This window comes from Coenobita brevimanus, chromosome 97, assembly GCF_032717465.1.
Source record: "Coenobita brevimanus isolate Jiangsu-jjx chromosome 97, ASM3271746v2, whole genome shotgun sequence".
NCBI lineage: Eukaryota > Metazoa > Arthropoda > Malacostraca > Decapoda > Coenobitidae > Coenobita > Coenobita brevimanus.
Genome location: NC_137050.1, coordinates 13,136,171 through 13,156,016, shown reverse-complemented (window position 1 = coordinate 13,156,016; position 19,846 = coordinate 13,136,171). Strand labels below are relative to the sequence as shown.

Below are 19,846 nucleotides of genomic sequence, written 5' to 3'. Positions count from 1 at the left end.
TAGGCAGTGCGTGACATTTTGGAACATGCTGCATCGCGTAGCAGCAAGCGTGGAGGGTGAGCGGGGCGACAAACCTCCCCGCTCATTCGGTGTGGCCACCCACATAATAATTAATGTGTTTCATCGCGTCGCCTCATCTCTCCCCGCTCAAGTCGCCCCGCTCGTTGCGTTCAGTGTGACCTTCCCCTAAGGGAGCGGCCGCTGCAGTCCATGTATGAGGGACAGCGTTTCACCACCATACCGTGACCATAAGCCAAGGGCAGGGGAGAACTTGCAGTGTTTGGGGAAATTTTCCCCCATTCTGCTGATGATCTCTTTGGCCAATCACAATGCAGGATGCTTCTCTCCTTAGATGCTTCAACCAATCATCATGTTTGGATGTGTCTATCTTCACAACCCTGCGCCATCAGCAGTAAATTTATCCATCCATCCATCCTCTAATCCTGTGTTGCCCCATGGGGAGTGATGGGGTCCAGGGTTAGGCAAGTTGGTCCTGACATTTAAGATGAGAGCAGTAAATTTAACCTTCAATTAATAATCAATGATCTTGGCAAAACATCTCAAACTATGTAACTCATTCGTTTTAACCACTGTAAAATGCTTACTACCTCTCAACAAAGCGTGCAGAGACAACAACGTGCAAATAAGATATGGCCTATAAATTATGAAGATGGATCTGCCTTGAGTTCTCTACAGTGATGATGGAAGCTTTCCTTCAAATGTCAGGGACGCAACGGAATGGATCTGCCTAGAGTTCTCTGCAGTGATAATGGAAGCTTTCTTCCAAATGTAGGGGATTGGTTGTGAATTTGAGAGAAGATGAAAACTCATGGAAGATATTTATGGCTATCAGACTAAGATGTTTTAGGTGGATGATTGTGACATGGTCCAGTCCTGCTGCTTTAAAGTTTTCTGTATTCTTGATTAGCCTATTTGCTTAACTTATTGAGATGTGAATGAGGAGACTGTTGGTGCCTTATCTTTCAGCTTCCCTCAGTTTTTTTGTGATTTCACTGCTTTGAGGGTTAATATTTTTGTGGATAATTCATCACTATTAGTGCAGTAGGTTCTCAGCTCGCTCCTTCATGCTGGGGATAATTACATCATTATTCACTAGGACTTCATGGATCAAGGGGTGGGGGGTGAGCTTTGGATGTGTGGGTTTTATTTTTCTAATTTATTCATGCTTGTTCTGTTATCAAAAGAAAAAATTTTCGAGTTCTTTTGAATCCAACTGCTGATCAGTTCATTAACTGGTGTTTAGGATGCGTGTAAACTTTGTTTCTCTTTGGTGGACTGAATTTTGTAATGTTTCTCACCTTTATTTTTATTATTGTTTTTTTATCTGAGAGACATTAAAGTTGAAGTATTTAACATTAGTAATGAAAGGTGGATGTGGGATTTACTATTTACAATTATGAATCTGCTGAAAGTGATGGCTGCTTTGTCAATAGCTGGGAAAAAAGTTTAAGTTGAAAGTTTCTAGAGCCTGATCTATTTTGTGTGGAATGTGCACAGTTTGCCTTCCTATAATCTGATGGCTTTCTCATTCTTAACGGAGATATGAAAATGGGGATGTCACTGGATGAAAGGTCATGGACTGCTCTCCAGGTGGTTTGAATGGCTGGTGGGGGGTACAGAAAAGTGAGGTTGGGGAAGAGGCTGTTTTATTATATTTGGGTGGGGGTTGTGTTTGAGGAAAAGGTTGTTTTGTTATGTCTGTGTGGGGGTTGTGTTGGGGTGAGGTGGTTGTTCAGGATGTCAAAAGGATTGAGTTGTTCTAGAATGAGAACACCACAGATGCTATGTTTTGTATTGGTACTGAAGCAAAGAACGGTGACAGCCATTTCACGGCATGGTCAGGTAAACTTGTGTCTGTGGGAGGGGTTATTTTTGTGGGATGAGTATCTGGTGGGGGTTCATGAAGGATCCTATTTGACTGTCGGTTTTAGATGGCAATAATGGCTATGCATTAAGTTTGTGAAGTATTGTGTACGGTGGACCAGAAGGGATGTTCATGAAGCATTTTAGATAATACTAGGAAGCAGTTCATTTTTAATTTCTTTGTGGTAAGGGATAAATCCTGAGCTGAAGATATGAATTGTGTTCCTCTTATATTGTATGTAAGATATTCACGGAAGAGAGAGGCGCAGCGTGTGAGGTGGTTTGTGGAGTGAGAAGGAGATGCAGAGGTGTGCAAGGGACAGCATGGTGGAATGATGAGGTGAAACGAGATGTGGAACAAAAGAAGAAGGCATATAGTGAATGGCTAGCAAGTAGAGGTAGGGGGGAAGAAGAGAGAGATATATGTGAGCAGGAGAAGGGAGGTGAGGAGGTTGGTGAAGAAGAGTAAGAAGAAAGTGGATGAAGAGTTTGCGAGGAATCTGAGTGTGAAATGGAGGGAGAGTAAGAAATTGTTTTGGAAGGAGGTAAAGAAAGTAAGGCAGTGTCAAAGGGGAAATAGTAGGGGAGTGAAGGATAGGAATAATAGATTGTTGGTGGAGAAGAGAGAGATATTGAGGAGATGGAAGACGCACTCTGAGGATTTGTTGAATGTAGAGAGTGAAAGCAGTGCGAGTATAAGTGGCTGGGAGAAAAAGAGATGAGAGGAGGGAGGATGAGACAAGTAGGGCAGCAGTAGTGGAAGCAATGAAGAAGAACAAGGTGGGAATGGCCCAAGGGATTGATGGAGTGTGTGGTGAAATGCTGAAGTATGGGGGTGAGATTGTAGTGGAGTGGATATGGAAGTTGTGTAGATTGGCTTGGGAAGCGGGAAGGGTTCCAGAAGACTGGAAATCAGGTATAATTGTTCCTTTATACAAAGGAAAAGGGGACAGAGAAGTATGTGGTAACCATAGGGGTATTTGCCTTCTTAGTGTGATTGCAAAAGTAGATGGTAGAATACTCATTGATAGGGTTAGGCATTTAACAGAGGAGCTAGTTGGAGAAGAACAAGGGGGATTTAGGAAGGGAAAAGGGTGTGTAGATTAGATATTTGTTCTAAGATGTTTAGTGGAGAAGTATCTTGAGAAGGGAAAGAAAGTGTATGCTGCCTTCATGGACTTGAAGAAAGCTTATGACAGAATAGATAGGCAAGGTATGTGGAAGGTATTACGAATATATGGAATGGGGGGGAAACTGTTGAGTGCTGTGAAGAGTATGTACGAAGGAGCTAGGGCTACGGTGTGAGTGGATGGTGAGCTGAGTGAGTTCTTTGATCTCAATGTGGGACTGAAACAGGGTTGTGTGATGTCTCCATGGCTGTTAACATATACATGCATAGGGTTGTAAAGGAGATGCAAGGCAGGGCAGTGGATGTAGGGGTGGCTCTAATGGATGAGGGTGAGATGTGGAAGATTCCGGTGTTGCTGTTTGCTGATGATACAGTATTGTTGAGTGAAGATGAATGGGAGTTGCAAGGTTTGGTGAATGAATTTAGGACAGTGTGTAGGAAGAGGAATCTGAAAGTTAATGTAAACAAGAGTAAAGTTATGGTGTTTGAAAGGAATGAAGTCACAGAATGCACAGTAAGGCTGGATGGTGAGAATACGGGGAATGTGAGTGCATTCAAGTACTTCGGTATTGTACTGAGTAAGGATGGAACTTTGGGGGATAAAGTGCTTGAAAGGGTACAGCGGGGAAGGAAGGTTGTTGGTTCACTGAAAGCAGTGATGAGAAATATAGAGGTGAATATGGAAGTTAAGAAGTCACTGCATGATAGTATTGTGATCCCTACCCTGACGTATGGAAGCGAGGCATGGACCTTGCTAGAGGGGAACAAGTCAAGAATGAGAGCAGTGGAAATGAGTTACTTGAAAGGAGCATGTGGAGTGACATGGAGGGACAGGTTGACGAATGAAGAAGTGAAGGAACGTTGTGGGGTGGATGTGGAAGTGGTTGAGAAGATTAGGAGAAATACACTGAGGTGGTCTGGACATGTGGAGAGAATGGAGAATGAAAGACTGGCTAAGAGGGTGTATGTAGGTGAGGTGGAGGGAGGAAGAGGGAGGGGAAGACCGAGGATGAGGTGGAGGGATGGAGCTGAGAGGTATATGAGGGAGTGGGGAGTGAGCTGGGGGGAGGGTAGGCAAGTAGTGTGTGACAGATCGACTTGGAGGCATTTTGTCTACGGCCAACCTTTGTGGGATTAGGGCGTTGGGCTATAGATAAACAGATAGACAGATTATACTTATGTCATCCCTGAATGGGAGTATGTTTGTTTCTGGGTGTAAGTGTTTTTTTTCGTGTGTGTGTGTGTGTGTGTGTGTGTGTGTGTGTGTGTGTGTGTGTGCACGTGCTTTTCCATGTCTGTGACTGCTAAAGTGGGGGCTGAACTTGTGCTCATGCCACTGATTACTGTTTGGATGAACTGTCAGCACAATGTTCTCAGCTACCCCTTCTGTTGTCTACAGGCAGGTCCTGTGAGTGTTATAGGGAATCAAGTTTACTGTACAGTACAGTATACAGATATAGTGTACATAGCAGCAAGACTATTTCATACTTGTTGTAGATCCTGGGATTCAAAAACAAGCACATGGTAATTCTGATGGGAGAGTAATGGCTCAACCCTGTTCTATAACTACATCCAATATCAACATATACATTTTACTCCTCAAAAGAACTTACCTAAGTTAAACCGGAATGTACTCTCTGGGGATGAATAAACCACTAGCATATCATCTCTGACTCAGCTTTACCTTGTTTGTGACTATCCAGAATTTGAGGACCCCACATTACTTACCCTCACTCGATGTACGGCTGCTTTGGGCATCTGCCCTTTCCTCTCTTCCCTCCTTCCTCTCCTGTCATATTTTCTTTCACTCTTTCGTCTTCCTTCCGCCTACGGGTGCTTTTACACTCCCTCTTCTGTCTTTCCTTTATTCTTTCCTCTTCCTTCTGCCTATGGGTAACTCTACACTGAATGAAATGGTTTCCTGTACATCAGGAAACCATTACTATGCTGGGTGGTAACCATATAACCAAATTATGGCGCCTGGTGGTTTAGTGGGTAATTAAGGTGCTCCAATCAGATTGAGCCTGTGTACGTTTATATCCAAGGGGTGGTTGGGGTTTACTGCTCCCATAATTCCATCACGGATGAGTGAGGCTGGTCACTCTCATCTTAAATGTAAGGACCAACTTGCCTAGCTCTGGGTTCCTACTCTCCTCATGGGGTAACATACGATTGGATGATGGATGGATGGTGACTATCCGGCCAGAGCGTCCCAGTACTAGAACTTGACTCTCCTGAAATTGTTCCACTTAAAATGCAGACTAGATACATAAAATCCATCCTAGACAATTTACCAACCAACTAAGATCCAGACCTGGATGGAATTCCTCCAATTGTTCTGAAAAAGTGCTCCCCAGACCTTGCCCATGTTCTAGCTAAATTATTCAGATTATGCATAAGTATTTCTTCAAGCATGGATATAGTACGACTGAGGCTAAAACGGAGGAGATTGGGAGAATATGAAAAGAAAGTTGGATGTGTTAGCTCTGAGTGAAACAAAGATGAAAGGGAAAGGTGAGCCTAAGTTTGGAAGTGTGAATGGAAGATTATCAGGTGTTGATAGAGGAAGGGCAAGAGAGGGTGTGGCCTTGTTAATGAGCCCAGAAGTACAGTTAGTGGGCCCAGAAGTACAGGTGACATCGTAACTGATGTGGGTGAAAGCGAAATTTGAACGTGAGTAGTGGGTATCTGTGAGTGCATATTGGCCTGGAAGTGAAAGGGATGAAGAAGAGCGAGAGTCTTTCCAGAATGATGTTAATGAGTGCAGAGTTTTGGAGAGAAAGTGAATGTGGTAATGATGGGAGATCTGAATGCGTGAGTCTAAGTTTGGAAGTGTGAATGGAAGATTATCAGGTGTTGATAGAGGAAGGGCAAGAGAGGGTGTGGCCTTGTCAGTGAGCCCGGAAGTACAGCAGTGTGTGACTGAATGGAAGGAGGTGACATCGTGACTGATGTGGGTGAAAGCAAAATCTGAACGTAAGTTGTGGGTATTTGTGAGCGCATATTGGCCTGGTAGTGAAAGGGATGAAGAAGAGAGGGAGTCTTTCTGGAATGAGGTTGATGAGTGTCTACAGAGTTTTGGAGAGAATATGAATGTGGTAATGATGGAAGATCTGAATGCTAGAGTGGGAAATGTAGCAGTTGATATGCATGGTGTGCCTGGAAGAAATGAAAATGGGGAACGAATGATAGGGATGTGCGCTGAGCGAGAGATGGTGATTGGAAATACCTTGGTTGAGAAGAAAGATATTTATAAGTATACATGGGTGAGACAGGAAGGTGGAAAGGTTGTTGCATTGATGGACTACGTGGTTGTGTCCAGGAATGTAATAGGAAGATTGTTGGATGTAAGAGTTTTGAGAGGGGAGGGTGGAGGTATGTCTGACCACTACCTGGTGGAAGGGAAGTTGAGAGTAGGTACGAGATGGGTGAGAGCTAGGAGAGTTCGGTGTGGCAGGGAGGTTTAGAAAGTGAGTGAGTTGGATAAAAGAGAGAAAATGACAGAGTATCAGAAGAAATTGAAAGATGAGTGGAACGCAGTGAAAGATCAGGAGAATGGCAGCGTGGAGGAGGAATGGCAGTTGTTTAAGAGTGCTGTGGTGGGGCATGTGGAAGAGGTGTGTGGTGTGAGATGAGTGGGTGGTGGTGTAAGAAAAGGAAGTGCATGGTGGTGCGAGGAATTAAATATGGCTGTGGCTGAGAAGAGACGTGCATATGAAGTGTGGCTGCGGAGGAAGGATGAAGTGTCATATGAGAGGTATAAGGAAGAGAGGAATAGGGCGAGAAGGGCTGTACGTGATGCTAAAGTGGCAGCAGATGAGAGGCCGGGTAGACGGTTGACTGAGAATTTTCAACAGAATAAGAAAATGTTATGGAAGGAGGTGAAAAGGGTGCGAAAGGGAGAGTCTGGGAAGAAAGAGCGAGTAAAAACAGAGGACGGAAGGATGTTAATTGAAATGGATGCAGTTAGGAAGAGATGGGAGGTGTATTTTGAAAGATTGTTAAATGTAGAGGAGGAAAGGGAGGCTGAGATTGTGGCAGATGGAAGAGTGCAAGGAATACATGTGTTGGGAGTGTTGAATGATACTTTGATCACGATGGAGGAAGTGCAGGAGGCAGTAAAGGAGATAAAAACAGGGAAAGCTGCAGGTATGGATGGGTGCGCTGTGGAATGCCTGAAATGTGGTGGAGTGACTATTGTTGACTGGTCAGTAAGATTGTTGAATGTGTGCTTTGTGCAAGGTATAGTGCCAATTGACTGGGCAAGTGCTTGTCTGGTCCCGTTATATAAAGGTAAGGGTGATAAGTATGAATGTAGGCTACTAGCTTTAGGGGTATAAGTTGGTTGAGTGTTGTAGGTAAGGTGTATGGTAGAGTGTTCATTAAGAGAGTTAGAGAGGGTACAGAATGAGTGATTGGTGATGAGCAGTGTGGCTTTAGGAGAGGGAGGGGATGCGTGGATCAGGCGTGTGCTGTGAGACAGGTGTGTGAAAAGTATTTAGCAAAAGGTAAGGATGAATTTTGGAAGTCCATGGATTTAGAGAAAGCGTATGACAGAATTGATAGGGAGGCTTTGTGTACTGTTTTAGGATTGTATGGACTTGATGGTAGGTTACTAAAAGGAGTGAAAAGTTTTTATGTAAATAGTAGAGCATGTGTAAGAGTGGGAAATACTGTGAGTGATTGGTTTCCCATGACAGTGGGGCTGCAGCAGGGATGTGTGGTCACCCTGTTTTTTTAAATATTTATATGGATGGTGTTGTAAGGGAGGTGAATGCAAGAGTGTTAGGTGGAGGTCTGAGTCTGGTGAATGTTGATGGTAGAGAATGGAATCTGAAGCATCTGCTGTTTGCGGATGATACTGCACTGGTGGCTGATTCAGAGGAGAGACTGAGACAGTCGGTAGATGAGTTTGGAAGGGTGTGTGAAAGGAGGAAATTGAAAGTAAATGAGAATAAGAGTAAAGTGATGAAGTGTATGAGGTTGGTAAATGGTAGGAGGATGAATATAATTTTGAATGGTGAGTTGCTCAAGGAGGTAGCGTGTTTTAAGTATTTAGGGTCACATGTTGCTGTGGATGGAAGAATAGATGCAGAAGTGAAGTTTAGAATGAATGAAGTAGGAAAGGTGATGCAAGGAACTAAAAAGTGTTTAGATGTCGTTCGCTTAGAATGGATGTAACGAGAAGGCTATATGAGGGTGTTGTGGTACCGACTACATTATAGGCGGCTGAAACATGGAATATGGGTACAGCAGAGAGGAAAACTTTGAATGCAATGGAGATGAGGTGTCTGAGGAGTATGTGTGGAGTGACGCGTATGGATCAAGTGAGAAATGATGAAGTGCGATGGAGAACTGGAGTTGTTCGAGAGATGCCTGATCAAGTTGAGCAGAGGGTGTTGCAATGGTCTGGGCACATGGAGAGAATGGATAATGAGCGACTGGTGAAAGAGATAACAAGATCTCATGTGAGGGGTGTAAAGCTGAAGAGAAAACCACGAATAGGATGGATGGACAGTGTGAAGGGAGTGTTGGATATGAGAGGGATGTCTGTTGAGCAACGAAGAGCAGCTGTGCATGATAGAAATGAAAGGAGAGAAACTGTGAATGAATAAATGATGACACAGCCCTGAGGGGATATTCTCCCGCATTTTGTCTGACCAGCTGATCAGGTTAGGTGCGGATAAGGGGATGGGTCCATTATGATGTGGCAGGGGTAAACCAGCTCTGCTGTCAGGCCCTGCTGCGGATGTCACTGATTGGACTGTGCAGTTGACCCTCGTGCGGTGTGGTGCAGTAAGGATCTGTCTCTTCTCCCCTTTGGGGCTAAGATGACAATGAATGTGTTTGAGTGGATGAGTAAATTGGAAGTGTGTCATCCTGTCTCGCCTACCTCCCTTTCCTTGGGGGACGCAGCCTAGGTATATAGATAGATAGATTTCTTCATTCCTTAATTCATGGAAAGATGCCAACATCCACCCAATTCCAAAGAAAGGAAGTTCCTCTGACCCCTCTGATTATAAATCACTAGCTATCATATCTTCTCTTGGTAAAGTATTTGAAAATGTAATTAATAAAACACCTAGTTAAACACCTTAAATCCAGCAACTTATTTAGTGATAGACAATATGGTTTTTGCCACGATAAATTCACCATTATACTTAATCTCCTGACTCATACCATCCATCAGTCAATTAACCAACATGGAGAGACTCATGCAGTAGCCCATGAGATTTCTAAAGCTTTCAATAGAGTGTGGCACCATTCCCTGCTATCCAAACTCCCTTGCTATGGACTAGCATCTTTTATTCCTCTGCTTTCCTCATAGCTCAGCAACAGAAAAATAAAAGCAGATAATGTATATTCCAATTTCCACACAATTAACACTGGTGTGCCACAAGGATCAGTTCTGGCACCATCCCTATTCCTAGTTCATATTAATGATCTCCTGTCTGCCACCCACAATCCCATCCATTCGTACGCAGATGACTCAACACAGCACAGTTCATTCACACTCAACCACCCATTTACAAAATTTAATATCACTAACTCTCAACTCAGTGCAGCCATCTCAATAAATCAAGACGTATCTAAGTTCAATGAATGGGGACAAAATAACCTTGTCTCATTTAATGTTAGCAAACCAAATTTATACAATTTACTAATAGACAGATACTGCCTGATTCATACATCACCTTCAATGCTGCTAATATTCCCATATCCAAAAGTAGTGAAATTCTCGGTGTTTCACTTAACAATGCCATCAGCTGGACCTCTCATGTCAGATCACTTGCTAATACCACGTCATAGAAACTTGGATTTTTGTACAGAATCCATAACTTCTTCGCAGACGAGCAGTTAGCTATAATTTATGAGTCACGTGCGCTCTCAGCTAGAATATCGCTCACTCTTGGGGAAAGAATGTGGAGAGATTGCACAAAAACAACTAGACAAAATTCAAAACAAAGCTATTGGAATTATTAATAACCTTGCTATTACAAATAAACTACCTCCCCTACAAGTATGAAGAAATATTGCCACCCTTGCATTATTTTACAGTTGCATCCATTGTACCACCTCTCCATGCCTTCCTTCGTGCTACACGGGCATCTGGTAGCACTCGTGACAGGAATGTCACACAGCCATACTGCAAACTTCTGCCTATCAGAATTCCTTTATTCCCCGAACTGCATCTCTCTGGACCTCACATCCCCAGAGTTGTTTCCCCCCAAACTTCAATCTACGGATGTTCAAGGCCAACTGTTACAAATTTTTTATGAATGGAGGATGCCAGTAATATGATGTATGGATTATTATTTCTGTTATTCATTTGTTTCTCCTTTCTCTGTTATATTAAAAAAAAAAAAAAAAAAAAAAAAAAAAAAAAAAAACACTAAGCATGGGGACTGTGTTTCACCAAGCTTCTCTGACATGAGGGTCCAAGAAAACAGTGTTTCTATCTGAAGTGTCCTTTAAAATTACGAACCTGACTCAGGAAACAGTACTCACGACCCAAGGGGACACACTGAGGGCAGCACTGATCAGGAAGCTGGAGCAAAACCCGTCCAATGGCACATGACTGTGTGGGGCATGGTAGGCGGGTACAGGATGTTACACCCTCCACACACCTGCACTCTTCACATCTTCCTGATGACCACACCTCTCCAGCCTAAAACAACCAAATATAGCTACATGTAACCCATATACTGAACATGTAGAGGTGTATGGTATATAGGAGGACTACTGGACCTTGGTAGCAGGCTGTGAAGCCTAAGCCCAGAGTCGGACACAAAAAAATAAAAAAAAAAAAAAAGAAAAAAAAACTATATTTACCTGTAATGTATAAAAATATGATCATATATAAATATAATACAGTACATACATATACATATATATATACAGTATATATATATATATATATATATATATATATATATATATATATATATATATATATATATATATATATATATATATATACACACACACACACACACACACACACAAGGTGCTACCCAAAAGTTCCAGTAATGTGAACAGAGGGAGCCAACCGTTTGCAGTTTTGCCTATTGCCGCTAGAAGTCAGCAGCACCCCTTGTGTATCAGATTCAGTGTGGCCCCGGCCGTGTCTGTGAGTGGGCGTGTTGTTGAGCTATGCTTGCTATTGTAATATGGTGTGTAGGTGGTTTGGCGGTTCTGCAGTGGCGGACCTCACGGAACAAAGAACCTGCAAGTTCTGCTTCAAGATCAACAAGAAGGCTGCATAAACTCACCGGTTGCTTCAGCAAGCCTTTGGTGACAATGCCGTGTTCAAAAGCAGAACATTTGGTCAAACTATAGTATCGATCTCACGGAAAACTCGTACTTATTCTACCTATCAGCCAATGCATCTAATGTTGCTGTACTCACCAGGGTGTGTCGTTGCTCTCGGAAATGAATGGTTATGAGATTACTGATTTTTTCCATCAGTACAGCAAGAGCCTGGGCCGTGCCGCCATGCAGCCATGTTTACGTTTGCAGTCCCTCTTACGTTTTTGTCAGTTTATATATATATATATATATATATATATATATATATATATATATATATATATATATATATATATATATATATATATATATATATATATATTAGATTATGTTTACACCAACTTGACACACTGGAATCACGTGACTTATGAAAGCCAATCACAACTATCCCTCCCTCTTCATCAACCAATCTCATTTAATTTCCTTCCACCAATGAGCAAAGTGTCCCGCACTCCGCCAGATTCAAAAGTCAGTCCTGCCATGTCCCTTCCGTGTACTGGGTGTGCACTGAAGCCTTGGGAGATTTTCAAGGCTTTTTACCAAGAACCTGAGGCTTCCGTTGATTTTCTGCGTTGGTATTAAAGGGGAATATTTCAGACAGCACCTTGCCCGTTACCTCATTATCCAGAACTTTGGAGAGGAAAGCTTCCATCATTTCTTCATTAAGGCTGCTCGTCTCTACCCCCTAAAGTCAGACCGGTGAAGGATTTATCCAGTGTATGAGGAGAGGGAGGAGTCTCACCCACCATCTCCAGAGTAAGATCAGTCAGGCCTTGTTGGGGGGGTTTAGGTTAGGTTAGGTTAGGTTTATTAAGTTAGGTTAGGTTAGGTTAGGATTATTTTACTTACTTCAAACCCTGCCCTCTTTCCAGGGCTTCAGTATTGAAAAGACAGCCAACACGGATGTTTCCAAAGGTTTTTGGTGTGATTATTGATGATTTTGACTTCAATTTGTCAAAAATCGATCGTTTCTGTGATGACTGAAAATGGGTCACATCTCAGAAACTACCGATTTGCGATAGAAATGAAGGCCAAAATCGAACGAATCACACCAAAAACCATTGGAAACACCCAGGTTGGATAAAAAAAAAATCGTTGTGGGACCGATACTATAAAATGACCGAACATTTTTCTGGTACAAGCGGTTCAAGGAAGGATGAACGTCCATCGAAGACGATAACCATTCTGGATAACCGTCAATGGCAGCAACACCAGCAATGTTGGAAATGTTCATCAAGCTATCCTTGCAGATTGTAGACGAACTATCCATGATGTTTATGATATCGTTGGAATGTCGTATGGAAGCATGCAACCCATTTTGTCAGACGTATTGGGCATGAGACGCATCACTGCAAAATTTGTGCCAAGACTGCTGAGTGGCGAGCAGAAGGCATATTGCGTTGCAGTTTGCAGGGAGCTCGAGAATCAGGTCAGAGATGACGCCACCTTCATCTTGAAGGTCATAACTGGTGATGAATCATGGGTTTATGGTTATGACCTGGAGACAAAGCAGCAATCATTGCAATGGAAGTCTCCCAATTCACTGAGGTCGAAAAAAGTGTGTCAAGTTTGCAGCAATGTCAAGTTGATGTTGATCATTTTCTTCGATAGCCATGATATTGTTCACAACGAATTCGTCCCACCCACTCAATCTGTCAGCGGAAAGTTTTACTGTGAAGTTTTGCAGCGTCTGAGGGAGGACATCTGCCGCAAACATCCATAACAGTGGAAGAACAAGGAATGGGTCCTGCATCATGACAATGCCCCTGCCCACACATCAATTGTTGTATGGCAGTTCCTGGTTTCCACTAACACGGTTGTCAATCCCCACCCACCCTATTCGCCTGACCTTGACGCCTGCAACTTTTTCCTGTTTCCAAAGATGAAATTATGACTGAATGGGCGTCAATTTAACTCGATTGAGGAGATCCAGACAGAATCGCAGGGGGTGCTCAAGACCATCACGCCTGAAGCCTTCCAGGGATGCACTGACTCGTGCAAAAAACGCTGGGACCACTGTATACATGCCCATGGGGACTACTTCGAAGGCGACAGTGAGAACTAGGAGGTAAGGTAACTTATTTTCCAACAATATTCAAATTACTGGAACTTTTGGGTAGCACCTCGTATACAGTATGTGTGTGTGTGTGTGTGTGTGTGGAGAGAGAGAGAGAGGCGAGTGTTTGTATGTTACCTATAAACTCGGCTCCCTTAGGGTCTACCCCAACATATGATACATATTCTGAAGCAGCATGATCCAGGGAGTGTTTTGGTATATAATTTATTAGGATTAATTGTATGTTGAAAAGCTACATTAAGTATATTGGCCAAAGGCCCATGCAGCCCTCCACAGGAGCTAGCCATATATATATATATATATATATATATATATATATATTTCTGACTATCCGGGAGGAGGCGTAGCACTCATCTACTCAGCACAACTTGCAAACGTTTCTCTCACAGAGTCTGACCTGACCCCATCTTCATTTGAATTTATGGAAGTATTAATAAATTTCCATCAAAATACCATTACATGTGCAGCTGTTTATCGACCAGGTCATCTGGGCACAGACCGAGGTTTTATGGAGGAGTTTGGGCAGTTTCTTGAAGTATTTCTCTTAAATCTGGAGGATTTCTTGTTTGAAGTGATTTCAATAATTGACAGTCCGAAGTCAAAACCATTTTCTTCAGAAATCCCTGAGCAAATCTCCCAGAATAATTTTTTCGATCATGTGAGTGATCCAACTCATGTCTCGGGACATGTCCTTGACTTGATCTTGCCCCCTGTTGGTTGCAGGCACGTATCTGATGTGGAGGTTGACTTATTTGACCCCCACATCTCTGATCATGCTCTGATCACTCTTAGTTATGATATCCCGAAATCCCCTTCCTATAAAATGGTCATCAGGTTCAGAAATTACAGGAATGTTTACCGCCATGATGTCTTGAAAGTGATCAGCGTTTAAATTACAATGATTCTTCAAATCTTTCTTCTTATGAATTGATTAATATATATAACCATAAGCTTAGGTCAATTTTTGATCATTATTGTCCTGAGGTAGCAAAAACATTCATTGTACGTGATAATTCTCCGTCGTATGGTCCATCCATTAATTCTTTGCGTATACAACGTACAGGAAAGGCAGAACGTGAGTGGCGCTTGCAGCAGACCGAATTAACTCGTTTGCGTTATGTTTCTGCGAGAAGTACAGTCGTTCACACAGTAATAGCCCAAAAGGCTAGGTCTTCTCAAAATAAAGTTGATTCATGTGGTGGTGATTTAAAAAAAAAAAAAATGTTCACAATTGTGAACAATTTGGTTGGTTGGAGGAATGTAACTGTTAGACCAAGTTACGTATCTGATGCCCAACTGGCTTCTGATTTTGCTTAATTTTTTACAACTAAGATATCTCGCATAAGACATGATTTAGACAACTGTTCTCCTAGTGAAGTGTACTCAGTTGAAATCGTCTAGATAGCAAAAATGAAACAAGATAATGCGTCATCGTAATGAATGAATAAATTATTGTCCGATATCGCTTTGTTTGGTTGTTGATATTCACTCTAATTTGATGGTGAAAGTAAATGGTAGCTGTATGACTGATGTAAACGTATACACGAGCATTCTTATATACGATATAAGCGTTGAGAGTTTACAAATTGGACACACATGATTTTATTCTCCTGTGATAAAAAGCCAACCACTTCAATTCTATATATATATATTTTTTTTACTTTTGCTATTTCCAGACAACTTTATTCAACTTTGGAGACTCTTTTTGTACTAATGACGATAGATATGACCCTCATTTACCCTTTCACCCCAAGAGGTCTCCTAAAACCTGAATAAACTCGTCTGGATATAGCACGACAGAACATGCACTGGACTGAACCTGCTAACCCTTCAATCCAACAACGTATTTTTTCTGCTGTCCTGCTGTACTGTTGCTATTTACAGACGATCTTATTTAGCTCAGGAGAGCGCCACAGTACTGAGTAGGTTAATGAAGGCTATGTCTAACCTCTCTAGTTCGAAAAGTCTCTCCAGAGTTGAATATCATCGTCCGAAGGTAGCAAGAACAGATTACAGTATGTCGGAGCACTGAAAGTGTTAATAATACGGATATTTACCCATCCATCCAGTGCCTTCACGAGGTGGCACGGATATAACTGGGCGACTTACCTTTCTGGTTATACAAACGTCTTTCGACTACTTCCTTATTTCCTAAATCCAAAAAATGGATGGTGGAGTTCGGAAGAAGGGCAACTAGGCCTGCAGTCCACCTGTTCACGTTTTGGATGAATCCATGACAACTACTACTACGACGACGACGACTACTACTACTACTGCTATGGGTGGTTGGGTGGGTGTATGGATTGGAAAGTGAATGGGTGGGTGTATGGACTAGTGGATGCATAGATGGGTAAGTGGGTGGACGGATGTGTAAATAGGTGGACAGGTAGGTAACACGTGGGAAATATGACTGTTGCTGCACTGACCTGAAATATGTTGTGTCCCACGTGGCATGGGGGTGCAGGTGGCAGACACCGAGGGCAGCAGTGGTGGGGGTGGTGGCGCAAGACGTGGTCAGGGGGGCAGTGGGGGTCGCCGCACTCCTCCCTTTGACACACACTAACCCAACCCTCGCACCGGCACCGTATGCACAATTCTGGCTCCCACTCACTCCCACTCTGAAAAGAAAGGAGGTAAATGAGGATGGGACCATGCTGAGGTGACGAAGTGAGGGATGCAAGGAGGAAGGAAAGAACACAGATGAGGTAGTGATTCAAGAGAGGAGGGAACACAGGTAAGGGAGGGATACAATACAAAGGAATGCAAACAGCTTTCAAGGCTGTTTGTTACAGAGTTGACTATGGCTACGAGATCTAATTCTACATGGTGAAGGGCAAGGATAGCAGAGCAACATAGCTCCCCACGCCTCCAATCCCTCCAGGAAAAAGTGAGAAGTACCATCATGCAGCATGGAAAAACTGACATGGAAATTTCATAGGAAAAACTTTAAAGGAAAAGTCATTCTGTAATACTATATTTATAAGCTACCTGTCTGAATGACCTGAAAGAGACGTAATAAAGCAAAATGAGCAATCAAACTATGGCATGACATTATGTACGGGTACATTAAGTACATTATGTACAGGTATGTTGAATTAATGGGGAGTCTGAGACACAGTGTGGAAATTGCACAGAGTGGTTGTTCAGGGGTCGTGCAGGCAGCTTTGCCTGGCGCTTTTAAGGTAGGTGGCAGTCAATCAGGTCCTAGCTCCATTTACTCCACTGTGACAAGGAACTTTCCAGTGTGGGATAAGTACACAAGTTACCTCCTGAAGCAGTGACCCCTAGTACGTAAAAATCCTGATGGTGGTCACTTAACTAACATGGACCATCAGTGATCCACAGCCCATCACAGGTCGAAAGAGTAGTAGTGGTCGTTAATTCAGGGCTAACTATGCAGATCCTAGTTTGTGCTTATACTACTTTATTTGCATTTAACAATGTGATAAATATATCATTATGTGACGCAACGCTATGTATGGGTAGGCTATGTTAAGTTTACTGGGTGTCTTGTGGACAGGAGGAGAATGAATTTTCTCGTAGCTGGTATAAGTAAGTCTGTTCAAGATATTCACCACTCTGTTGACGAAGAAGCATTTTGTTACATGGGACTGGAAATGCTTTCCAATAATTCTGTAGCCATTACTCCACACAAATGTGTTATTCAGGAGTGAACATACTTAGCTGGGGGTCAGATAACAGATACTTAACCAAGCGATTTTTGAAGGTTAGTGCTGTATCACAGTTTACTGCATTTGTGGGTAATTTGTTCTATATATTTACAACTTTATGAAAGAAAAAATGCTTAGCTTCATGCGGCTGAAATCGTTTACCAATAAACTTATGACCATTACCTCTAGCGTACTTTGAGCAATCAACTGTGAAATATTTATCTATGGCCATACTCTTGTGTCCTTTGAATATTCTGAGTACTTGAATTAAATCTCCTCTTAACCTGCATTTGGTTAGGGTAAAGAGATTCAGGGCTTCTAAACGTTCCTAGTATGGTTTATTAAATACACCATAAATTGAGAAATTGGGAAATTTTCTCAGTCTGGGTAACATCTTTGTCACTTCGCTGTACTTTCTCAAGTTTCTCCATATCCTTTTTATAATAAGGTGACCAAAACTGGACGCAATACTCCAAGTGCGGGCATACTATGGAATTATACAAAATGAGAACAATATTACCGGATTTTTATTCAAATGCTCTACCTATGAATCCAATCAATTTACTGGCTTTCTTTACACTTCTGTACATTGTTTGCTTGTATTCAAATAATTTGTTAGCATAACTCCAAAGTCTTTTTTCATGGTTTATCCTAGCAACTTGGGCATTATCCATATTATAACTTGCTCTAACATTTCTACTGTCAGTGTTTAGCACTTTACATTTATTAATACTGAAATCCATTTGCCAGGTTTGGGCCCAGTTAAACAGCTGATCAAGATCTCTCCGAATTGCCTGCCTTTGCAGTGCTGCATAGGCTAAGCTGCGTATTTAAGTATTGTCGGTAAATTTTGAAATCTTACAACATAATCCTTCATCAGTATTATTATGTATATTAAAAACGAGAACAGGACCTAACATTGAACCCTGCGCACTCCACTTGTAACGCTTATCCGGTCTGATTCTTTTCCATTTATTACAACTCTTTGCTTTTCTCCGGTTAGCCAATCTTCGAGCCACCAGAGCACACTGCCACTGAAACCATGCACCTTTAGCTCCTGAACGAGTCTTGTGTGTGGAACTTTGTCAAAAGCCTTTTCAAAATCCAGGTAGACAACGTCAGAAGATTTCATCGTACATGTTCAATATGTCACTGAAAAAGTCCAACAGAATCGTGAGGCAAGAGCGATTATTCTGAAAATCACGTTGCGAATCTTTGGTGAGATAGTTTGTTTCTAGGTGTTTCACAAACTTGTCTCTAACAATAGTTTCAGGCAATGTGCAAACCACTGGCGTTAAACTAACTGGACGGAAGTTTTCTGGTTGTGCTCTGTTGCCGTATTTGAACACTGGGGTTGCGTTTGCAAGCTTCCATTCATGTGGCACCTTACTGCTCTTTAGTGAGAAGTTAAAAAGTTCAGATAATAGTTTTGATATTTCATTCTGTAGTTCCTTTAATACACATGATATTTTGTCTGCTCCTGGTGTTTTATTCTCTTTTAATTTGCTAATTGCAAATAGTACATCGCAAACACTAACTATAATATCACTGATCATGTAGCCCTCTTCTATAGGAACTGGGGAAACAGCAGCAATTGTATGTATTGTATGTTTTCTACTGTAAATACTGACGCGAAGAAAGTATTAAGAATTTTTATCATCTTAATTTCATCATCAGTGTGCTCTCCGTTGTCTGTGATTAAAGGACCGATTGTTGGAGTTATCCTTTTGCTTCTTATGTAACTGAAAAATCCTTTTGCGATTTTATTTACTGCTACTAACAATATGTGCCTCAAGGTCTTTCTTACTGCGTATAATTTTTTGGCTTTCAGGTAAGGGAGGGATGCAAGAGAGGAGAGAAATAAGATGAGAAAAGAGGGCAGCGGAGAAGAGAAGAGGTTAGGGAAGGAAAGAGTAAAGCAAAGGAGGACAGGAGAGAGAGAGAGAGAGAGAGAGAGAGAGAGAGAGAGAGAGAGAGAGAGACAGACAGACAGAGACAGACAGACAGAGGGTGGGGGGCTGTAAATTCTAGCAGTGACCAGAAAGAACCTACGCATCCGTTTTTACCGAACCACAGGTCAAAATGAGTACTTTATATCTATCTATCTGTCTGTATGATTGTGGTGTGCAAGATCAAGCTGCGAGGTGTGAGGTGGATCGGGAGAGAGAGGAGCAGTCAGGGAGAAAGACTGAAAGTTGAGAAGCTGAGGATCAAAGAAATGGCAGATGATAGACCAAAGTAGAGGAGGAGTTAGAATCAGTGAAATGGAAAGAATTGATCTGGACAGCCTGTGGAATGCATATGGGGATTGCTTAGTTAGGAATGCTAAAGCGGTGTGTGGTATGGCAAGAGTAACAACAAAGAAGAAAGGTACGGTATGGTGGGATGAGGAGGTTAAGACAGCGGTGGAGGAAAAGAGGAAGAAGTGGCTAAAGTGGTTACAGGACAGGGGTTCAGTTGAAATAAGAACTGAATATACCGAGAGCATGAAGCACGTAAAGAGACAAGTGAAGAGGAAAAAAGAGGTAAATGATGATCTAGGAAGAAAAATGAATGAGAACTACTCTGAAAATAGGAAGTTATTCTGGAAAGAGGTGCAGAAATGTAGAAGTGAAAGCGGAAAGAAATGTAATGGTGTGAAGGATGTAGATGATAGATTATTAACCCATGGGGATGAAGTAAGGACAAGATGGAAAGAATATTTTGAAAGCATGATGAATGGGAATAGAAAGAGCAAAGCGGCTGTAAACATGATTGGTTTTGGGGGTGTGCAGA

At 42.1% G+C, this 19,846-nt stretch overlaps 1 protein-coding gene across 1 annotated transcript in view; it reads right to left on the bottom strand.

Annotated features, from left to right (window-relative positions):
* LOC145413828 (extracellular matrix organizing protein FRAS1-like) overlaps nucleotides 1–19,846 on the bottom strand; it is a 596,816-nt gene that overhangs the window by 554,595 nt on the left and 22,375 nt on the right. The window contains exons 2-3 of the mRNA XM_080283490.1: nucleotides 15,827–16,018; nucleotides 10,523–10,682 (exon numbers count right to left, since the gene is read on the bottom strand). Coding sequence (XP_080139616.1) covers nucleotides 10,523–10,682; nucleotides 15,827–16,018 — 352 coding nt within the window. The remainder of the gene's footprint in view (nucleotides 1–10,522; nucleotides 10,683–15,826; nucleotides 16,019–19,846) is intronic.